Below are 19,928 nucleotides of genomic sequence, written 5' to 3'. Positions count from 1 at the left end.
CTATTAAAAAGTTACACCTCAATAGAGATGTCACAAAAAAATCGATTGTTTTCGACCAATAGTTACTTTTGTTAAACAAAAATCAATAAAAACTCAGCATACCTACCATAAAGTTAGTTATGAAAGAAATGCACCAAACGAGAAAATTCTGTGATCGCATAGTCATTTCGTTAGTACAAAAATATATTATTATAATCCTTACACGGCATAGGAAAATTAGCTTTAAATGATGTTTGCATATATTTTCTTTAGTAGGTAAGAAGTTTGGCAGGAAGTGAGTTCCGGCACCTTTGTTTTAAAAAAAAGCCCTGGTAACTAGCTATCATAACACTCACCTAAAAGAGATTTCTTATCCCGTTTCACACGTAAGTAGGTACCACCTAAGTAATGCTATGAAAATCTAGGGACTTCCTCAATAATTTTACTTGCACGATCATATAAAATATTTCGGTAGGTACTTTCGTATTGAACACAAGACCAGACTATTTCGTAATTCGGTACTTTCCACACATTAAACAATAAAACCTAATACCTGACATAAAACATTGCTTCTAAATAATAAATCGTGGGTCGGGATGTGTAGTCAGGTAAGTCACAAAACAGCAAAAATGAGATATGAATGCCACTATACTAAAAAAAAAAAATCTTTCGTTGTGTGTAGTCAGGTAAACCGTACGTCTCACCATTGGCGAGATGCAGTTTCAGTCAAAACAGATTTTTTTATTTTACGGGGTGTATACACAGTTAAGTCACATGAGAAGGCAGATAAGTCAACATTTTGTGTGACTTACCTTACTACTCATAGTTGGCTTACCTTCAAACGTCATACCTACTCAGTGTTGATTTTGGTGAATCTAACGTATTTTTTAAGATATTTTGAGAAATTTAAAAAAAAAATAACAGAACCTAAGTAAAAAGTCATATTATAATAAATTATAACTTATATAAATAAGTATGTGTATTATTTGTAAATAATAAAAAATATACCAAATTTAACGAATTTGATTTATTTAAATCTAAAAACCCGTAGGTACACAATATCCAAACAAATAATCTTGCTTCTAGGTTCAACCATATCTTCCAATAACTTGTATGTTGACGATTCATTGATAGCATAAAAGATCCTGATTTTAATGTTCAAGAATTAATACAGTCATTTTACCAACATTGAAGAACCACGCCCTTCATGCTCAAATAGTGCTTCCACGATTACACATCACAACGATGTTTTAACCTGTTACCCTCGTTCTCGATTGAGAAGTAATAATCACCAAAAATGTAACTTAAGGGATGACGCCTTCAGAAATGATGAAAAAGTTGCACGAAATACTGGCAAAAGCTACACAACAAGTACCTATAATGGAAGTTATGAATACGAAAAAAAGTCGTATCAGACACAGACAAAGCGAACCGGGAAAACAACATTTTCGCCAAGTAACAGTTCAATATTACTTGACTGTTGAACTGTTACGGAAACCAATTTGTAAAGGTTGAACACTAAAAACATTAAGTGAAAGTCACATTTTTTTTGAATATGTTTTGAAAAAAAAACGTGCGACTACTTACGGTATACTTAGAAAAAATAGCAAAGACACATATACCTACTCTCAATTCCATCATTATGAGTGTCATTACTCTAGAAGGGACTGTCAGAAAATACTTACCGCCACATTTGACAATAACTGTTATGTATTCTCAATATTTGAAGAGTATTAGCTCTAATCCCATCCATGAACTTAACATTCAAACGGCCAAATAAGGATACTTGCCAAAAATGAATTCCACCAACGATGAAGAAATAAAAATCGTGAGGAATTGAAAGAGCATCATGACGAAGCTGACTTTGCATATTCAGCTAAAAGTTGTGATAAAGAGTACTTGCAAGATTCTTCTTGCCAAATTGTAGCATTTTACATGTAGCAAAGTTCCCTGGCCTTCTACAAACGACATTTGACGGTGCATGATTGTGATAATAACCAGGGATATTGCTATGTGTGCCATGAGACTCTTGCTAATAGAGAAGCTAACGATAACGCTTCATGCCTGTTCAAATACTTAACCAAGGGGATACATGATAATATTAAGCATGTGATCATGTATTTTGATAGATGTGAGGGTCAAAACAAAAATAGCCACGTAGCTATAATGTGCATGATAGCAGTAAAATATTCTGAGACTTTAAACAAAATCGATCACACTCTTTTGTCCCTGGCCACACAAATATGGAGTGCGATAGTGACCATCGCATAATTAAGAAAAAAGACATTTGGTGGAACGATCGAACATCCTCATGATTGGGCCAAATCAATGCGTGAGGCTGCAAAGAAAATTCCTTTTAAAGTCACTGAAATGACTCGTGCAGATTTTTTTAACTACTCGGATCGATTAAAAGGACCATTGCTACTCAGAAAAATAGACACAGATGGGAATAAGTTTGTTTGGAGAGATTTTAAGTGGCTTTAATTCAACAAACACAAACCGGGAATAGTAAAATTTAAAAGAACTCTCGACGAGACGACTGCATTTTAACAAATTTCATATATAAGACGATTTGATTTTGACCTGATTTATTGGCTCGCATTTTGAATATGAGCAGCCAGGTTGCGGATCACTGTCTTCTTTCAAATCAACTCGAAGAGGATCAGTCTCAGTTTTAACATTGGCAAGGCTGGTTACAGGGCTCTGGAACACAAGACAAGGTGTTTTATAATACGTGTTTACACCTATATTATTATATGTTGAGCACAAACACACGGTCTCTGTATGTGACATAGGTATTATCACGGTTTGATACTGTCTAGCTTTTATAAATAAACGTGCAACAGCTGTCTTCGGATGAATGAAAGTAGATAGCCTGCAGCCATAGAGACGCAGAACCTATAGGTAGGTATTTGGTCAAACAATCGTTATTACGTAAGTGTCAACACAACCGTATATAAATATTATTGCATGTTTCAGTTAGTAGAGTCCAATATTTCACGCAAATGTTTTATTTGCATCTGTAAGAAACCATTTCAACTTAGAATGAATAATAAGTTTGGAAAACCTAACCTCAATAGTGCTGTTGGCATCGAAAGCATTCTCTTGCTTTATACAAATGTTTGTAAGCGGATTGTTTGGATGAATTATTGGCACATCGAACCAGTGCTGCACTTCCGCATCATCTTCAAAAGCATCTAGTTCACGTTTTATATCCATTTTACGAAGTTTATTACACGCAAAAATGTCTTGGTAAGTAGATTGACAGCGACGTGACAATAGACAATTAAACTTTATTCATCTCTCGGCCATAGACATGACATCGGCATTGTCACTGTGACAACTTTACAGGCGTACAAACTTATATTCTATAGAATGGCCAAAAATTGTACTACGAATAACGATAGGACGCCTTTTTGAAAATTTCATTCGAATGTCAGATTTTGCCAGTTACGAGGCTTTGTTTGGTTTGCTTTGACAATGACTCTCCCATCCCATTCTTCAGATAAGTTTCTAGGTCTAAATGCTGTTGATTAAATTATGTAAAAATCTTTACCTACCTACAACTACATCATAGATAATATTATTATGATATCAGATAAGTACCTACTTTAGTACAAAATAAATCATAGCAATTTATGCGTAGGTAACATAAATTATTTAAACAAATAAGCTGGTTCATGGCGATGTTGTTAACATTTATATTTCAGACATTTGTTATGTTACATGTAAGTATTTGGGTCAAAAGAATGACACTCAAATGGATAAAAATGAGAAAAAAAACATTGAACGTGGTCACTCCGGTCATATCAATGATGACGAATTAAAATATAACAAGTTTTTAAACTGAAAAAGTTTGACGGTTAAACGAACCACAGATAGGTGTGCTTAGGTATAAAGACCCACCAAAAAAGCGCTCGATGCGCTCACTACTGAGTAGGCCCCCTCCCACCCGCGCATTACCCTTCACCATTGTAATAAGGGGACAAGATGCACACAATAATTATTATTATCAGCGTCTCTCATAACAAAGCAATAAAAATATTATATTATTTCGGGCTTGTAATTAATTTTCACGATGACATTATTCTACCAGCGAAATATCGGACACGCAATAAAATTAAACAATGAGTTCTCTGTTATTAAATAATGGCTTCTCGCCCTTCGATCGACGACGCTTCCAGAGCGTGATTTTGCTCGCCGCGTTCAATGAATGGACTACGTTGTATTTTCGTTCATTCGTATCGCCGAGAAGCCAAAAAACGATGACTAGTGGGGCGGGCGCGCATAATGCGTCGTCAAATCCAGTGTGCGCTGGCTTATTTGATTACGTTGTATTTTCGATGATTTACGCGCCACTTGTGAAATTTTGCGCGAGAGCCCCACTTGCTGCGTTAAGTGGGTTTTACGCCTTAAGTTAACGAATAATATTATTTTACTGTCAAAGTTGGTAAAAGTGTTGGATGGATCTAGAAATAAGACAATATTGTCTGCCCGCACCTCTACTCACATAAGGTCAATATAATATTATAATGACGACGTGATAATAATATTATCTTTCGGGATATTATTTTGCCAAATCGTTAACGAAAATGATCAAAAGTCAATTATTATTATTGCATAATATGATTGCTTTCGGCTGCTCAGGTGGATAGATGAATACCTAATTATTTTCATTTGGTACCTACCTACATAAATCTATCAATGAGCAAAAAACTCGTTGAAAATGTCTAAATCCGAACGAATTTTACTGACTCTGATGCTCAATCAACATGGTTCAATTATCAAAAATTTTGCATTCTAGATCCAATCCCATCATTTTGGATATAAGTGGACTAGGAATATTATAACGGGAAGGCGGCGTGTGGAGATGTACCAAAGGAAGTTTAGTTTTGTATTTAATTTTTATAATATTATTGCAAAAGTGGCAACACGGTTAACTATTTTTGTCTATGGCGAAAGGCTCACGTCAAGTCACGCTTACTACGTTCTGTGTGCCACGATCAACTTGTAGACCAATTAATTGTATGCATAAAATGGATATTAAACGCGAACGAGACGTCTCCGAACCTGTTGCAGAAGAGAAGCAATGGTTTGCGGTACCTGTGGATCATGATTCAAACTGCCAGCTGCTTACCTACATAAAGCAAGAGGACACCGACGAGGCTGGATGCACTTTTGAGGTTAGTTTTTCATAACGGATTGTTGTATGTCGTAGTATTGTTTGTTTAAAGATGTGTGTCGTCAGACGTAATTAACAGTGTATGTATTTTGTGTAATGAAAACTGCGTGCAAATGCGACACAGTTCCGAGCGACCTACCTACGTCACCCGTATATAACCCCACTTAGTTTTGCTGCAAACACTGTCATAATATTTTTATATTTACTGTACTATTATAATGTACTGTATAAATATTTACTGTAATATTTTTTTTTTAGAATATTGTATCAGACCCGACATCAATGACATTGAAAAGAGATACTCAGCTAATTGACACCAAGACTGAGTCTATTGAAGACGTCAAATCCCCATTCAATTATGAAGATCAGCAACAGGATTGTTCTTATTCAGAGCGAGTTCATCGGGTAGGTACTTTTATTTTAAATACTGACAGAAATACTGATCGTGTGAAAACTGTAAGAGATGGAATGAACTGACAACACTCGAATATATGCGTAATCAGTAATACCAATGAAGTCAAAATCTTCGAATTCTAATTTTTTTCTTTCGACCTTGTCTGATCCTAATAGGATCATAATAAGCCTCAGTATAAATAGTATAACCGCTCAAGTTCAATCCTATTGATTTAAATTATCTTGATTCCACAACGCGAATAAAATGAAAGCCGATGTTTTACTAATAAAAAGAAATCGAACAGCTGGACCAACGTTGAATGTCTCAATACGTAAATATTTTGTTCGCTATGGTTTTTAACTGCCATGGCTCTGGCCATACTGAATCCCATGTACAATGGACGTACCCACCCCTCAGTTGATAACCTTTCCATGCAACATTCAGTACCTACTTTCACTTAACGTATGTTTCTTCATGCGGTGGGTGCAAGCGAAATAAAGACCCGCACATGATGTCCTTTCTAGAACACTCTCCTACCAGATTTTGCCAATACCGTTAGTAAGGTGCACCCTTATCAAATAACCGATTTCTTTAATTTTAAAATGTAGTTAAAAATAAATTATTTTAGTTTCAGAAGGCCCCTAAACAATCGGATATTAATTTTCAGGGAGTTGATTTTAAAGAAGAGTATGTTGAAGACACAATAAGCCAAAGCATTCATGACGTTCCAGAACCCGGTTGCTCTTATTCGGAATGCACACCAGTAAATCAGGTAGGTACACAATATTCTAAGAAAGTTGAACATGCGTTACGTTCTGGTACGAAGAATTTTATGTCGAGTTATTATTATTTCGTCGAGTCGAGTCGAGTTTCGTCGAGTCGAGTTATTATTACGAGATATGTAGATGATATGCTTACTACTACAAACGGGAAAGTTTATGTAATAATAGTCTATATGTCACGGTCACTAAGAATGGCGCACTTTTTTTTTATTAGCTGAGGAAACGCAGATGTGCGCTGGTATAATTGTACCTGTACAAATTCGTCTTCAATTTGTTCACTATGTTCTATAAAAAGTTACATTGAAACCCTCAATGCATAAAAATATAAACACTTAATATTATGTTATCGTCATAAGATCAAACTTATATGATTTTTTTATTTATACAATTGATGTAATCGATGCCTACCAGTAAAGAAATTAATTACACAATAATTCAATAAATTGTAAACAATATTGTTAATATGACTTGCACTCAGGAAGAAATACTAGTCTGCTGCTAAAAATATGTAGGTCGTCACCGAACATACATAGGATAAGGATTATTTGTTGACCATAGATGCGAGACTGGTGTCTTATTATGAATCCCCATAAAGTCTAGTGAATTCAGTATGTGGCCAGATTCCGTATAAGTGATATTTTTAGGGTTTACGCATACCTTAGAAATCTAAAGCAGATAATAATGTTGTGTTGGGAACATAAGCAATCTTCTGACATAATATATTTAGGATCCATGAGTATTAACTTAAACTAAACATACTGATATATCTTACCAACACACCATTTCATTCTGTAAAAAGATTCCTACATATCGTTAAGATGTTTGATTTTTAAATCTTATTTTCTGATATACCTATTGACGTTACCCCGGTCCTGGTATTACCACAAAGACGTTATACCCTCAACCGGTCCTGCACTTAGACCAGGTTGAGAACCTTTGCTTAAGTTAGCTCAGCCTTAAGTAGGAGGGAGTAGTCAACTAAAGTTCTGTTCGACACTATTAAACACACCGTAACAATATTATTTATTTAATTGTCCAAAAAGAATCGCCACCTAGTAGTAGGTTGACGCCAGGATCTTTAAATACTTTATTAATCTCCAATTTTATTTTATTTCGCAACTATATGCATGAAATGTCAAAAACAGCTGATCGACTGTCACTTTGTTTTTGTATCGGATTATTTCTCCGTGAAAAAGATCGCAGAATTATTTTAAAATAAAACTCCTTGGTAACACAGCTTCAAATATTTATTGTATTATCTTTCTATAGATCAATTTATTATAGTCAAAATTTATAAACAATTTAACATTATCTTTTTACTTTAAATAATTATTATAGTTATTTTATAAACTTATTTAATTAATTTATAATATAAAAACTAATCGTAATTATTTTTATATTTATTTATATGTATAGCTGCACACTTATATGTTAATGAGTCGCCGACTATAAAGTTTGGGAAACCATGCTCCATTTATAGAAGATTCGCGAAGTACCTATGACGTGGTACTTAATGACGTATCCGTTAGGAATATGATGCTCTGATAAACATATATGGACGACTAATGTTTTTTTATAAATCCTCACAAGGTCAAATGAATATAATATCTAGTCAGATTCCATATTATTATAGTTATATTTTAAGTCTTAATAATATATTTAAATCCCATGCGAATTGACTTTAAATAAAAATACTGATCAACATAAAACAGTATACATTTGCCCCTAAATTTTATCCACCATGCTTGTCAAGATTCCTATGATTATTATTAAGATGTTTGATTTTAATTCGATATTTCACCTTCTTTTAGTTGATGTCTGCAACCACTGCCGTGACGTATTCCGGTAGTCTCGGATTGTCAGAGAGAGAAGTACACGACCCATACGATGAAATACAGATTGGCTATCAAAACATTAAAAAAGAATTGGGCGTATATGAAACTATTACTAATATAGTCGGTCATACTGATAAACGTAAGCATATACAATCTACCCTCACAGATCCAGAATTATTAGTAGCTGTTATAAAGTTGGAGAAAAAATCATTTAATAAGAAAAATTTTGTGTGCAGTTTTTGTTTTGATTTTTTTGCCTCGCTATCTCAATTGAAGCTTCACAAAACGTGTCATAAAAAATCAATAGCGGAGACTGTTAATTATGTAAGCATGCGATCCGAATTCAAGAATCAAAACAAAATGACTCAATCTGGTAAAAAAACATTTAAATGTAATCAATGTGACTACTACAGCATTCATTCTGGAAATTTAAAACTACACAAAATGAATCACTCTCGTGTAAGGCCATTTAAGTGTGACCAATGTGACTACTCATCTAAAACATCTGGGGAAATGAAAATACACAAAATGATTCATTCTGGGGAAAAGCCATTTAAATGTGACCATTGTGATTACTCTTGTATACAATCTGGTGGAATGAAAACACACAAAATGACTCATTCTGGTGAAAAGCCATTTAAATGTGATCAATGTTATTACTCTTGTAAAACATCTGGTGTTTTGAAAATACACAAAATGACTCATTCTTGTGAAAGGCCATTTAAATGTGATCAATGTAATTACTCTTGTAAATCATCTGGTAATATGAAAATACACAAGATGACTCATTCTGGTGAAAAGCCATTTAAATGTGACCAATGTGAATACTCTTGTATACAATCCAGTTCGATGAAAAAGCACAAAATGACTCATTCTGGTGAAAAACCATTTAAATGTGACCAATGTAATTACTCTTCTATCACATCTAGAAGTATGAATAGACACAAAATTTCTCATTATGATAATAGTGTTTGATTAAGAGGTACATGGGCAGAACTGGAATTTTCACACTTAACTGAATAATGATTATATCTTGAATCGTTAATTGATCCAACTATGAAATGCTATAGGCGGATGAGGGTCATGTTTATCTCTAACTCGATATATATTACGAGAGTTTAAAGTTTAGGAAATTATAGAAAATTTTCGTACATGATGCTTTTACGCTCGGAAGATGGACCAATGAGATTGTTTTATGCCTCTTCCACTAAATCGGAAGCAAAATCCTTGGGCTATTTTCGGAAAAGAGGTTCATTTTCCGCTTTTCCGGACAATTAGGAACATCTTAGTTGTAAACAAGCGCTCCTTAGGTATCCACAGATGGGGCGATTTACAAAATAGTCGGAAAAGTATAACTAGAAGTTTTTACACAATTAAGGTAAATATTTTTCCACTTGAATATCGGCATAATAATAATAATAGAAAAAGAAGATCTACTGATAGAAAAAAGTTATATTGTTAGTATGTACGAAAGTAATATACTTAGCGTGACCGCGTAGGTCTATAGACGGCGCGAAAATAATTTGAAATTTAAAAATACACTTCTTTTTATACCCGATACTTCGATGCGGTTTTCCTCGTCCAGAGGTAAAGCGCGCACTTGGTTGATATAAATACGTTTAAAAGACAAGAATTAACACCTAAATGATTTATTCACACGTCAAGTGTGCAATCACGAGCTCTCTAAGTTCACTTGTTTCAACACTCTTTTTCACGAATTGCAAACGATCTGTGAGACTTAGCTAACAGATCCACGATAGGATTATTAGTTGTAAATTAATAAAATAATAGTGTTTCACTATCTGCATTCTCATAATTACAATTATTACATTTATTCTATTTATTTACCATATGAGTATGTACTAAATATATGTATGTACTTCTATTACGTACTGAAATTATAATTTTGTTATTTACATTACACACGTAGCCGCTACTTACAATATTTGATTTTTTAATTGTATTACAATAGTATACGAAATCATTATTTTGTTTAAGAAAACATTTGCATAAAATCGAGATATAAAGATTCAGGGTCAATTTCGATCGAAGAGTGTCTCGCTTACTCATATGAACTTATTTATTAAGGAGGTCTCTCCCTTCTCGCTCATGGCGTCTCGCATTCTCATACGATTTCTAAACATCCCGTTATCGCGGAATATATTTTTATACAATACAAAAGATTATGATTATAAATTTACTTTGATTTACATTTGGATAATAATGATAACGTATAAATTGTTTACATAAAATTACTTATTTAATTTTGTCAACTATGCGCGAAGTTCGACTAGCCGGCTTGTGTATGATGAGTTTACATAGAAAAAGAAATATTATGGACAACGAAGACGCAGCTATATGCAAGTTCGCAGAGAAGCCCCGTAGATTGCAATTATTACTTAATAATGATAAATGAATAAATAAATGAAATATGTATGAATACTAATAGCTAATATTCTAAAAAATGTTTTAATTAAATTTGTTTTTCTAATCTTAAAATGATTTTTTTTATGTACAGAAATTGCTCCGATAAGTACTATTGTAATATTTACATATACAATAATTATTATATAAAAACAAATCAGAACCAAAGTGGTGCATTTGCACTACACTGCCGGCGCCCATGGCTGTGTTACCTTGTTGTTTAAGAAGGCCCGATCTTTGTGTGATTGAATTGACTGGGTCCAATCGGGCCTGTCTTTGCGGAAGGCGTCGCAAACATAAAATAAGTTACCTACCATATCAGAAAAGTTGGTTTTTAAATTGAATCGTACACATGGTTATGGAACATTTAAACTTTAAGCCTTTGAACAGTAGAGTTCTAGTAGAAAATTCCGACCCCAGTATTGAAAAACTTCGTCGATTGGTTTCTAATAAAGATAAAATAATGTGGTGACGAGTCACTAAGCTCCGGAAACCATGATTGGGCGGAAAGTATAATATTGGACACACACTAAATGATGTATTTAATATATATTATAATGCCTGGGCCAGACCAAGGACATCTAAATATGAACAGTGCCTCCTATCATCACCGGGAAATAAAAATAGATGGACAATAAAATTGTATCAGACCATGTTCAATATTTGGAAAGAATTTTGATATTTACAACTTTCAAGCAGTTCTTGTACAATTTTCACTGATAGTTTATGACAATTGTTGTATCCCAGTTTGGGTCAGTTATGAGGAGTTAAAAATGTAAGAGCAGTTTATTTAAAAAAAAAAAACATAATTGTGGACGCGATTTTTATTACAGAAATATTATTACAAAAATGTAAGGAAACACTAAAGGAACTATCAATCTTCTTATCGTGCCATCCCCTAGCCATGGTCGGCCACCATCAAAGCGATCTTAGATGTGTCGTCTGCTACCCGGAACAGTTCAGTAGAGCTGCACTCGTACCAATCACGAAGGTTCTTAAGCCATGAAATGCGGCGCCGTCATCTGCTACGCTAACCACTGATCTTTCTTTGAATGACAAGTTTCGAATTATTCACACTCAATTCGAGGAATATACACGCAAATGTTCAGTAAATATTTTTATTTCGTAAAATATTTTCTTATTAAAGGTTATAATTGTTTCGTTTTCACATATTAAATTTATAAAATAGTTTATTTGTTTTACAAACTTGTTTACAAAAGTTTATTTATGTTTACAAACTTGTTTACTAAAAGTTTATTTATTATTATTCATAAATATAGTTTCAAAAATTTATTATATTTATAAATATAGTTTCTAAAGTTTATTAATATAATTATAAATTACTTTAAAAAGTTTATTATTATTAATTTCAAACTCGGTTTATAAATTTGTTTTCATTTAAAAACAAATTTTCACTCGAATTTATTTTGAATGAAAATCCACGCGTCTCTTCCCGGAGCGAAATGAAAAATAATACTCCGCGAGATGACGTCACAATTTCTCGTCGGTTGAAGAAATATCTAACGTTTCTGTTTTTACAGAAAACCGTTTCTCGCGGTACGGATTTGCCTCGCCGATGGAGGTCTTGCTATGCGACGTTTTCGCGAATGCTACTGGGAACCATGTCCCTCTAATGCTGCTGAAGAACTGAAGAGTCGATGAACTGATGGACTGCTCCTTACTTTACTTTACATTATTTTCACAAAACTGCGTTTCTATCGGAGTTATTTCAACAGCCTCCGGAACATACATCGCGGCTACGCAGTTAAGATGATAAAATTAAAACGGTCGATTTTGTATATTTTTTACCATTCCAACAAGCTATCGCAGTAGGTATTCGTATGTGAAATAAGGGGGTGGCAGCCCTTATCCTAAAATGACGGTGCAAAAGACGTTACGCCCATCTAAATTTGTGCATGGTGTTTTACCACCACTCTGGATTATTCTAAACCAATGAAAATTTATCTAGTTTTAATAAAACTAATCTGTTATGACGCAACTTTCTATTCTATAATATTTCTCCCTTGAGTAAAATTTAAGACGTAAAGTGATATTATAATGATTTACCTACTGCTTATATAGATGTAAGTTTACGTCCTAATCAAAAGGGATGATTATCATATGCACCCACTAATTTATCTGTTCATTCAATAGAGTTATATATCGCGACTTTTAATCTATTTTCTCCGCGTTATACAAGCAAGCAGCTGTATCGAACGATATTACGATTCGTCATTCGAATTTTCAAGTTCACGAGGCTATTTTTAACTTATTGAATTTTTATATCTTATTTTTCTATTTAGTCTGAGTGCTGTCAAGAATTACTATTATTTATAAGTAGAAACACAACAAAGTCAATGTATCGAGATATTCTGCCTTATTACTTTCGTAATATTTATTAGAGCTTCCAAGTTATTAACATTTAAAATTTGGAATTTGAGATTACGCGCATACCAACATAAATGCGTGCTTACAATATTTTTATAACTGTAGCTTAACTTTACCTTAATCTAATTTTATAGACATAAGTTTTTATTCATTATTTTTGTACAGTACAGGAATTTATTAGTTTTAATAAATTTATTTTTATACATTTCTAATACTCGTGCAAAGTTTAATTACGCATGTACTTATTGAGTTTCATGCAAGCATTTTTTTTCATTTTTTATTTCCTTAGTTTAATAGTCATTAACTAAGCAATTTACATTTTAAAATGCCCGAGGCAAAATTTTTCAAATTGATTATATCGAGGCCTGTAATCACAGCGTTACAATCTCACATGAGAACTCTCGATTTATGAACTGAAAATTTTTCTCTACATTTATTAAAATCGTTAACATTATCACATTTATCTTCAAATACTAAACGAGTATTCTTACTTACCGCTTTTCTGTGGTCTTTCGACCGACTTTATTTCTTCTTCTTCCATAGTTTATACTGAGAAGTTGCCTTTGACTTGCCAGTAAGAACCATGGGACTTGTACATATTTCATTTATACTATGCCGTGAGGATGCCGTACCAGTATTTAGTGACAGAATTGACTACAAGGCTAGATTTGTATAGTTATGTCGTCAAACTATACTCTTTTCCAAACACCAACTGAGGGTTTTCGTTCGTGTCATCGGCCTACTGGATAGAAAGCCCAACTGACCAAGTCGTAGTATTTCATTTAACGCAATTACGATTCTCGAGGGGCATATTTTCTTTGTAAAAATATCGATTTATTGCTTACCGTCTTTTTTTAGTGAAATATCTTTCATAAAAATGATTTTAAATTATATTTATGCATTTTTGTCTAAATAAGCGAGGGTCCTGCAAGCGAATTGCTATCATTTTAAAAGAAATTTTACGAAAATACATGTCATTTAATATTTTTTCATGCGTCGGTAAATAGTGTCATGGGTGCCAGGTTCTAATCCTGAGTTTGGCAACATAAATTGTTTTTCAATTTGTGTATGAGTCAGAGGTTGAGCAAGTGGTTGACATCCATTTATCGTAAAAACAAAATCAGTTAATACAAACCACCACTAGGTGGATGCACATATGATTTTATGAGGATCGGATGTAGTCGAAAAAAAAACTAGAATAACAGAAAAATAAAATCATAATAAAGTAAATCAGTTTTCGACAGAATGATTACATTATATGACTAATCATAATATGGTACTAAACGTTCGTTATGATAATTTTTATTTATTATCTTAAGATGGTGTTTTACCAGAATGTGTCTTTTTGTGTCTCTTCAAGCTCCTAGATACTATACACGAGTAATCACAGAGGTCGCATTTAAAGGGTTTTACACCAAAGTGAGTCATTTTGTGTACCTTCATGTCATAAGAGCGTGCACTAGAGTAATTGCACTGGTCACATATAAATGGCTTTTCACCAGTATGTGACATTTCGTGTAATTTCATGCTCTCATATCGAATGCACGAGTAATTACATATTTCACATTCAAATTTATTTGCACTCGAATGAATCATTTTGTGTCTTTTCATTGTAGAGTGTGTTATACAGGAGTAATTACAAATTTCACATTTAAATGGCTTTTCACCGGTATGGGTCATTTTGTGTAATTTCATATGATTAAATCGAATGCACGAGTAATTACATTCAATACATTTATATGGCTTTTCACCAGAATGAGTCATTTTGTGTTTTTTCATCCCGCTAGATGATATAAATGAATAATCACACTGATCACATTTAAATGGCTTTTCACCAAAATGAGTCATTTTATGTGTTTTCATCGCGCTAGATGCTACACAAGAGTAATCACATCGATCGCAAATAAATGGCTTTATACCAGCATGAATCATTTTGTGTGTGTTCATCCTACTAGATTGTGAGCATGAATAATCACATTGGTCACATTTAAATGGTTTTTCACCAGAATGAGTCATTTTGTGTGTTTTCATATCACTAGATGTTATAGAGCAGTAATTACATTGGTCACATTTGAATGGCTTCTCACCAGAATGAGTCATATTGTGTATTTTCATCGAAAAAGATGTGGAGCACGAGTAATTGCATTGATCACATTTAAATGGCCTTTCACCAGAATGAGTCATTTTGTGTCTTTTTAGACCACTAGATGCTATAGAGGAGTAATTACATTGATCACATTTAAATGGCTTCTCACCGGAATGAGTCATATTGTGTATTTTTATTCGATGAGACCTCACAGATGTGTAGTGACATTGATTACATTTAAATAGCCTTTTACCGGAATGACTTATTTCGTGTTGTTTTGCCTTGTGAAGCTTTAGTAAATATAACGATGCAAAAAAATCAAAACAAATACAGCATACATAATTCTTCTTATGAATAGATCTTCTCTCTATTTTTATGACAGGTTCTAATAAATCTGGAAATATGACGATTGATTTTATTTGCTTACAATTAGCAGTGCGGCCGACGGCGTCTACTACACTAGTCATCGTTTCATATAGCCCGAATTCTTCTTTAATGTCTTGCTTGTCAATTTGTATTTCATCGTGTGGCTCTTGTAGTTGTGATATTTTTCTTGACAATCCGAGACTATCCGTATATGTCAAGGCGGAAGTTGAAAGTGTCAACTGAAAAACACGGAGTAGTATTGTTATTAAATTTGATTCAAATTCAAAAATTAGCTCTGTAGAAACATCTAATAATGTAGAGATGCATGACAGGGTGAAAGGTGTTCCAAAAAGATGGATATCTTTGAGAAGAGAGTTCTTAGACGAATTTGTAGAGAGAAAAATATTACAAAAATTAGCACCAAAAACATCTAATTACAGGGAGAAGTCTATAGAAAAATAAGATATTTTCATCGTTTAGAAGAAATGCTTAACCCGAATTAGAGGGTCTAGGACGATTCGGCGCCGGGACAACTAGGCACCAGGCAGTCGAAGTAAATTCAAAAATAAATATATTTTTTTTTTTTATATATGATACTTTTGCAGCTGTGGTTTTATTTGTTTAGCTAGGGTTTCTTATCACAAACATTAATAACACAAGTGACGAAATAAGTAGCCAGAGTCACTTCGCCAACAACTGCTATTTTGGTATGTGAAAAACGAGACTCTCTCAAGGAAAACCAAAAAAACCTCATATAAAACTCGCCTGCACCACGTTTTCACGTGTAGAATACTAGGTACTTAGATACAGGATGCGATACATATTGATATCTCTGAGAGGAAAGTTTTTAGAAGAATCTTTAGAGCTGTTCAAAAGTCGGCATTTGGGGATTAAAGATAATTAAAACTTTATGGGATTGGAAAAATTACGTGTCATATGTAAATGCAAATTGCGCTGGATCGGCCATGTGCTTAGAATGCCGGAGGAGATATCAGCAAGTAGGGATATGTTCGAGGGACATATAAGACTTGGACGAAGAAAACTAAGTTGGCTGGAAGCGTTACGAGAGATCGAAGAAAGCTCTGTCAAAGCAACTGGAATATCGGCGCTAGGTCGTCTAGGATAGAGGAAGTTTTTGAAGGAGGTCAAGGCCCGCGAACGATTGTAGTGCTATAAATGATGATACCTCACACCGTTTTTTCACTTTTAAAACATACTTGCACGGGTGGTGCATAATGAAGAATGACGAGGGACAAGGCCGAGGCATACTTCGAAGCCACTGTACCTAGAGGTCATTATTGAAAAAACCCTAGCAAGTCAGACTCACCTACTGCTGATAAACAGGAATGAAAATCATCACAACGGATAAGATTAAAAATAAATAGGAAGCAATACGATTCATTATTATTAGACAATCAAAACTTCTGTGGGAACCAACAATCCAAGCCTTATCAGCGTATAGGTCTGCGATTAGGAGCTGAACTCAATTTAATAAATATTCACCTATCTACTGTAAACCAGTATCCAATTGTTGGATACTCAATAAAATAGCTGACCTTAATTAGGTATTATAATATTTATTAATTGGGTCTCTTATCGCGCCCCGGACTGAGCATTCTCCGCCGCTTCTCATCTTGCATTGTTTAACTGTCGGAAATACTTGTATACCAATTATTGTATATTATTTCTCCAGTAATAAAGTCATAAGCCTCATTTCACTTGAGAAAGAACTACCAGACTTTCATCATCGACACACGACTCCCATACCAATAAACGCTACGTAAATTTACCACCCAATATGGTAACGCCTGCATTGTATGTATGCATTCCCAGATATTTTCTTAAGTTCAAGTTATCATTTTCATTATTTAAAACAAATAAAACATTATATATTATGTAACTGTTTTACCGGCTTGCACTCCGAATATGAGCAACCAGATTGCGGATCTTCATAATTGATTCGCCGCACTGAGTCGTCTTCAACGAATTCGTTCTTGAAAGCAACCTGTACTGGATAAGTCTCAGATTTAACACAGGCAAATTTCATTTCAGGACTCTAAAAAAACAAATATACAGGTACATAAGTTATATTATGATTAAGATTGCATTAGATACGAATAGTAACGCTTTACGTGACTGGGACATGTATTCCGAATGCCGCCAGAGAGTGTGACACTTCGTACCCGGACTTCTCTCACACGGCGGCGATATTACAAAAGTGATCTACGCGCTGCAGGTCTGGCATGGCGAGAGGCGTGAGAGTTAGCGATGGACCGAGGGAAGCGGCGCGAACTTATGCTTGCCCTATGCGTTGTGGAGTGAGAGGGTGAAAGTAGAAGAATGTTACAATTTTGTATACTATTGAGTAGTTTTATGGAGGTTTTATTCTGTCGTCCAAACTACATAAACGTACATCAATCGGTTAAAAGTAAGTATTTACCAATTTGTCTTCCTTCATATGAATTGCTTTTAAATGAATCTGCAGCTAACTGACAATGTAAGGTTACATGAGACATAATCTAATAATTATTCTTTTTGAAGTTTCGATGAAACAGTGTCAAAATATGCACTACATTGGTAGAACAAGCACATTTCAATATACTATCAACATACTTATACCCCGTTTACACGTGCATGGATTTACTGATGTAGGTACGTACTATCGCGGCAATGTTAAAAAATGCAAAAAATGCACGGGAAATTGCAGCATAGCATGCACGCAGCTAATTTTCTCGCGACAATTGGACTGTTTGATATCTGCGCCTGTGCAGTAGAACGACAATGACGAACCTGGCGGTAAAAGAACGAACCACACCGCACAGACACATTTTGAGGTTAACAAATTTTCACGGCTGTCAAATGTACCATAAAATGACAACATCGCGCCTCGCTTACTCTTAAAGAATGAGATTGGCGACACAGTCGGCATTTTTACGCGTAAAAAGTTATAATAGCAATGGTTTAAAGTCCACACTAATGGTGTTATATACTAAAGTGTATCCAAGAATGTGCACAGGCGCTATTAGTTTCCATCAGTAGCAAGCCCATATTATGCTATATGGTAACACATTTGAGTTAGTCACAATATATTCTTTGAGCTCGGCATTACTAATAAATACAGAAGAGAGGGCTCGGGGTACCTATTATTGCTAATAAGTAGGTGTTGACAAAAGCCTTTAATCGCACGCGCGTAGTTAGGTTACAATATCGAACAATTAGATCAAGGCTATTAATATTTAATCACACTAAATAAAATAATAAGTCCTGAATATCTAACCTCAAAAGCGCCGCTGGCATTATCAGCGTTCTCTTGCTTAATGTACGTCACAATATTGATGTCTGGACTGTTTGGATTCAACATTGGCACGACATTACACCTATGCTGTGGTACTGTATTAGCTTCGAAGTCATTTATTGCACTTTTTATATCCATTTTACGTATTTAAACCGAGAATCTGTCACGAAGCAGTTTGGCTTTACGTATATTATCTATGATGGCGGCCATAGATTATATTGAGCAACATTAAAGGACAGTGCTGCCATAGTTGCAGTTTTGTTACAAAATAATTTTAAAACTAATCTTTTCGTCGAAAATGTTTCCCAATACGGGTTGTTTTATTATAATATTATGTTCCGTTTTCGCTTGATACCTATTCCCCTGATATCCATCCCGTGATAATAGGCATTTTGCGCTTGAAAAGTTATATTATATTTGCCTTGGATCTTTTCAAACGTATATTCACCCTGGGTGATCCAGCTATATGGACCTCTCATGAATGTCATCATCATCATCAGCCGGGGTCAATCCACCGCTGGATGAAGGCCTACCCAAGCTTTTTCCAACTCTCTCGGTCCTGTGTCGTTCGCTGCCACGTATTTCCGCAGAACTTTACCAGTTCGTCAATCCAGCGGCTTTTAGGGCGACCCTGTGGCCGTTTCATGCCCCTTGGGTACCACTGGATGACGGCATTTGTCCAGCGGCCGTCCTTTCGGCGAGCAATGTGCCTCGCCCATCTCCATTTCAGCTGTTCGGCAACGTCTATTACATCGCGTTCTCCTGTCTGCTTGCTAACCCATTCGTTTCTCTTACGGTCCTTTCGCGTGATGCCCAACATACACCTCTACATGCCTCGCTGTGCGACTCTTAGCCCTTGGACATCTCTCGTGTTGAGGGTCCACATCTCGCAGCCATACGTGAGCACGGGTAGCACACATTGGTTGAACATCCTACGCTTAAGACATAATTAATGGTAGGTCACTCTTAAAGGTAGGTACTATTCAGACGTTCGAAAGCACTCCTTCCCAGCTTTGTTCTTCGAACTATTTCATTGTGCATGCTTCCGTCTATGGACACGCATCTCATTAATGTAAAATATAATAATATTAGTATTATTAACACATTGACCGTTATTTTGAAGTTTGAAACGATCCAAGGCAAATATAATAACACCTAATTAAGTGCAAAATGAGCCATTATCACGGGATGGATATC

General features: G+C 34.6%; 2 protein-coding genes and 1 long non-coding RNA gene across 5 annotated transcripts in view; 1 reads left to right on the top strand and 2 right to left on the bottom strand.

Annotated features, from left to right (window-relative positions):
- The window catches only part of LOC147076097 (uncharacterized), an 833,775-nt gene extending 830,524 nt beyond the window's left edge, over positions 1 to 3,251 (bottom strand). The window contains exon 1 of one of the 2 annotated variants that reach the window (XM_085941637.1): positions 3,052 to 3,251. In XM_085941637.1, the coding sequence (XP_085797763.1) occupies positions 3,052 to 3,198 (147 nt within the window). In that variant the 5' untranslated portion in view covers positions 3,199 to 3,251. Of the gene's footprint in view, positions 1 to 2,562; positions 2,850 to 3,051 lie in introns of those variants that run through there. The other variant, XM_085941638.1, reaches the window with a different exon arrangement.
- A 1,704-nt stretch (positions 3,252 to 4,955) lies between these two features.
- Positions 4,956 to 9,580, top strand: LOC147076096 (uncharacterized). Its single transcript, XR_015069545.1, has 4 exons — positions 4,956 to 5,162; positions 5,420 to 5,566; positions 6,223 to 6,327; positions 8,149 to 9,580. It is a non-coding gene; the product is annotated as an uncharacterized LOC147076096 (long non-coding RNA).
- Positions 9,581 to 13,267: 3,687 nt separating this feature from the next.
- On the bottom strand, positions 13,268 to 18,932 carry LOC147076095 (uncharacterized). 2 transcript variants are annotated; one of them, XR_015069543.1, is made up of 3 exons: positions 18,714 to 18,932; positions 17,346 to 17,492; positions 13,268 to 15,675 (listed from the first exon to the last, which is right to left on the bottom strand). XR_015069543.1 is itself a non-coding variant. In XM_085941187.1 (3 exons), the coding sequence occupies exons 1-3, from the start codon at positions 18,867 to 18,869 to the stop codon at positions 15,672 to 15,674; spliced, it is 315 nt and encodes a 104-aa protein (XP_085797313.1). In that variant the 5' UTR covers positions 18,870 to 18,932; the 3' UTR covers positions 13,268 to 15,671. The 2 variants fall into 2 exon arrangements, 1 of the variants encoding a protein (XP_085797313.1); XM_085941187.1 differs by having other exon boundaries at positions 17,338 to 17,492.
- Positions 18,933 to 19,928: the final 996 nt, after the last annotated feature.

This window comes from Rhyacophila brunnea, unplaced genomic scaffold (genome assembly GCF_057557595.1).
Source record: "Rhyacophila brunnea isolate RB1 unplaced genomic scaffold, BYU_Rbru_1.0 scaffold_13, whole genome shotgun sequence".
Lineage (NCBI taxonomy): Eukaryota > Metazoa > Arthropoda > Insecta > Trichoptera > Rhyacophilidae > Rhyacophila > Rhyacophila brunnea.
This window is presented reverse-complemented; position numbering and strand designations above follow the sequence as displayed.

Bases quoted from the DNA above. Each gene is read 5' to 3' on its own strand.
- LOC147076095 (XM_085941187.1), bottom strand. From the start codon at position 18,869: ATGGATATAAAAAGTGCAATAAATGACTTCGAAGCTAATACAGTACCA. The intron at 17,493-18,713 runs GTTAGATATTCA...TTGTTTTTTTAG, and splicing joins ATGCCAGCGGCGCTTTTGAG to AGTCCTGAAATGAAATTTGC.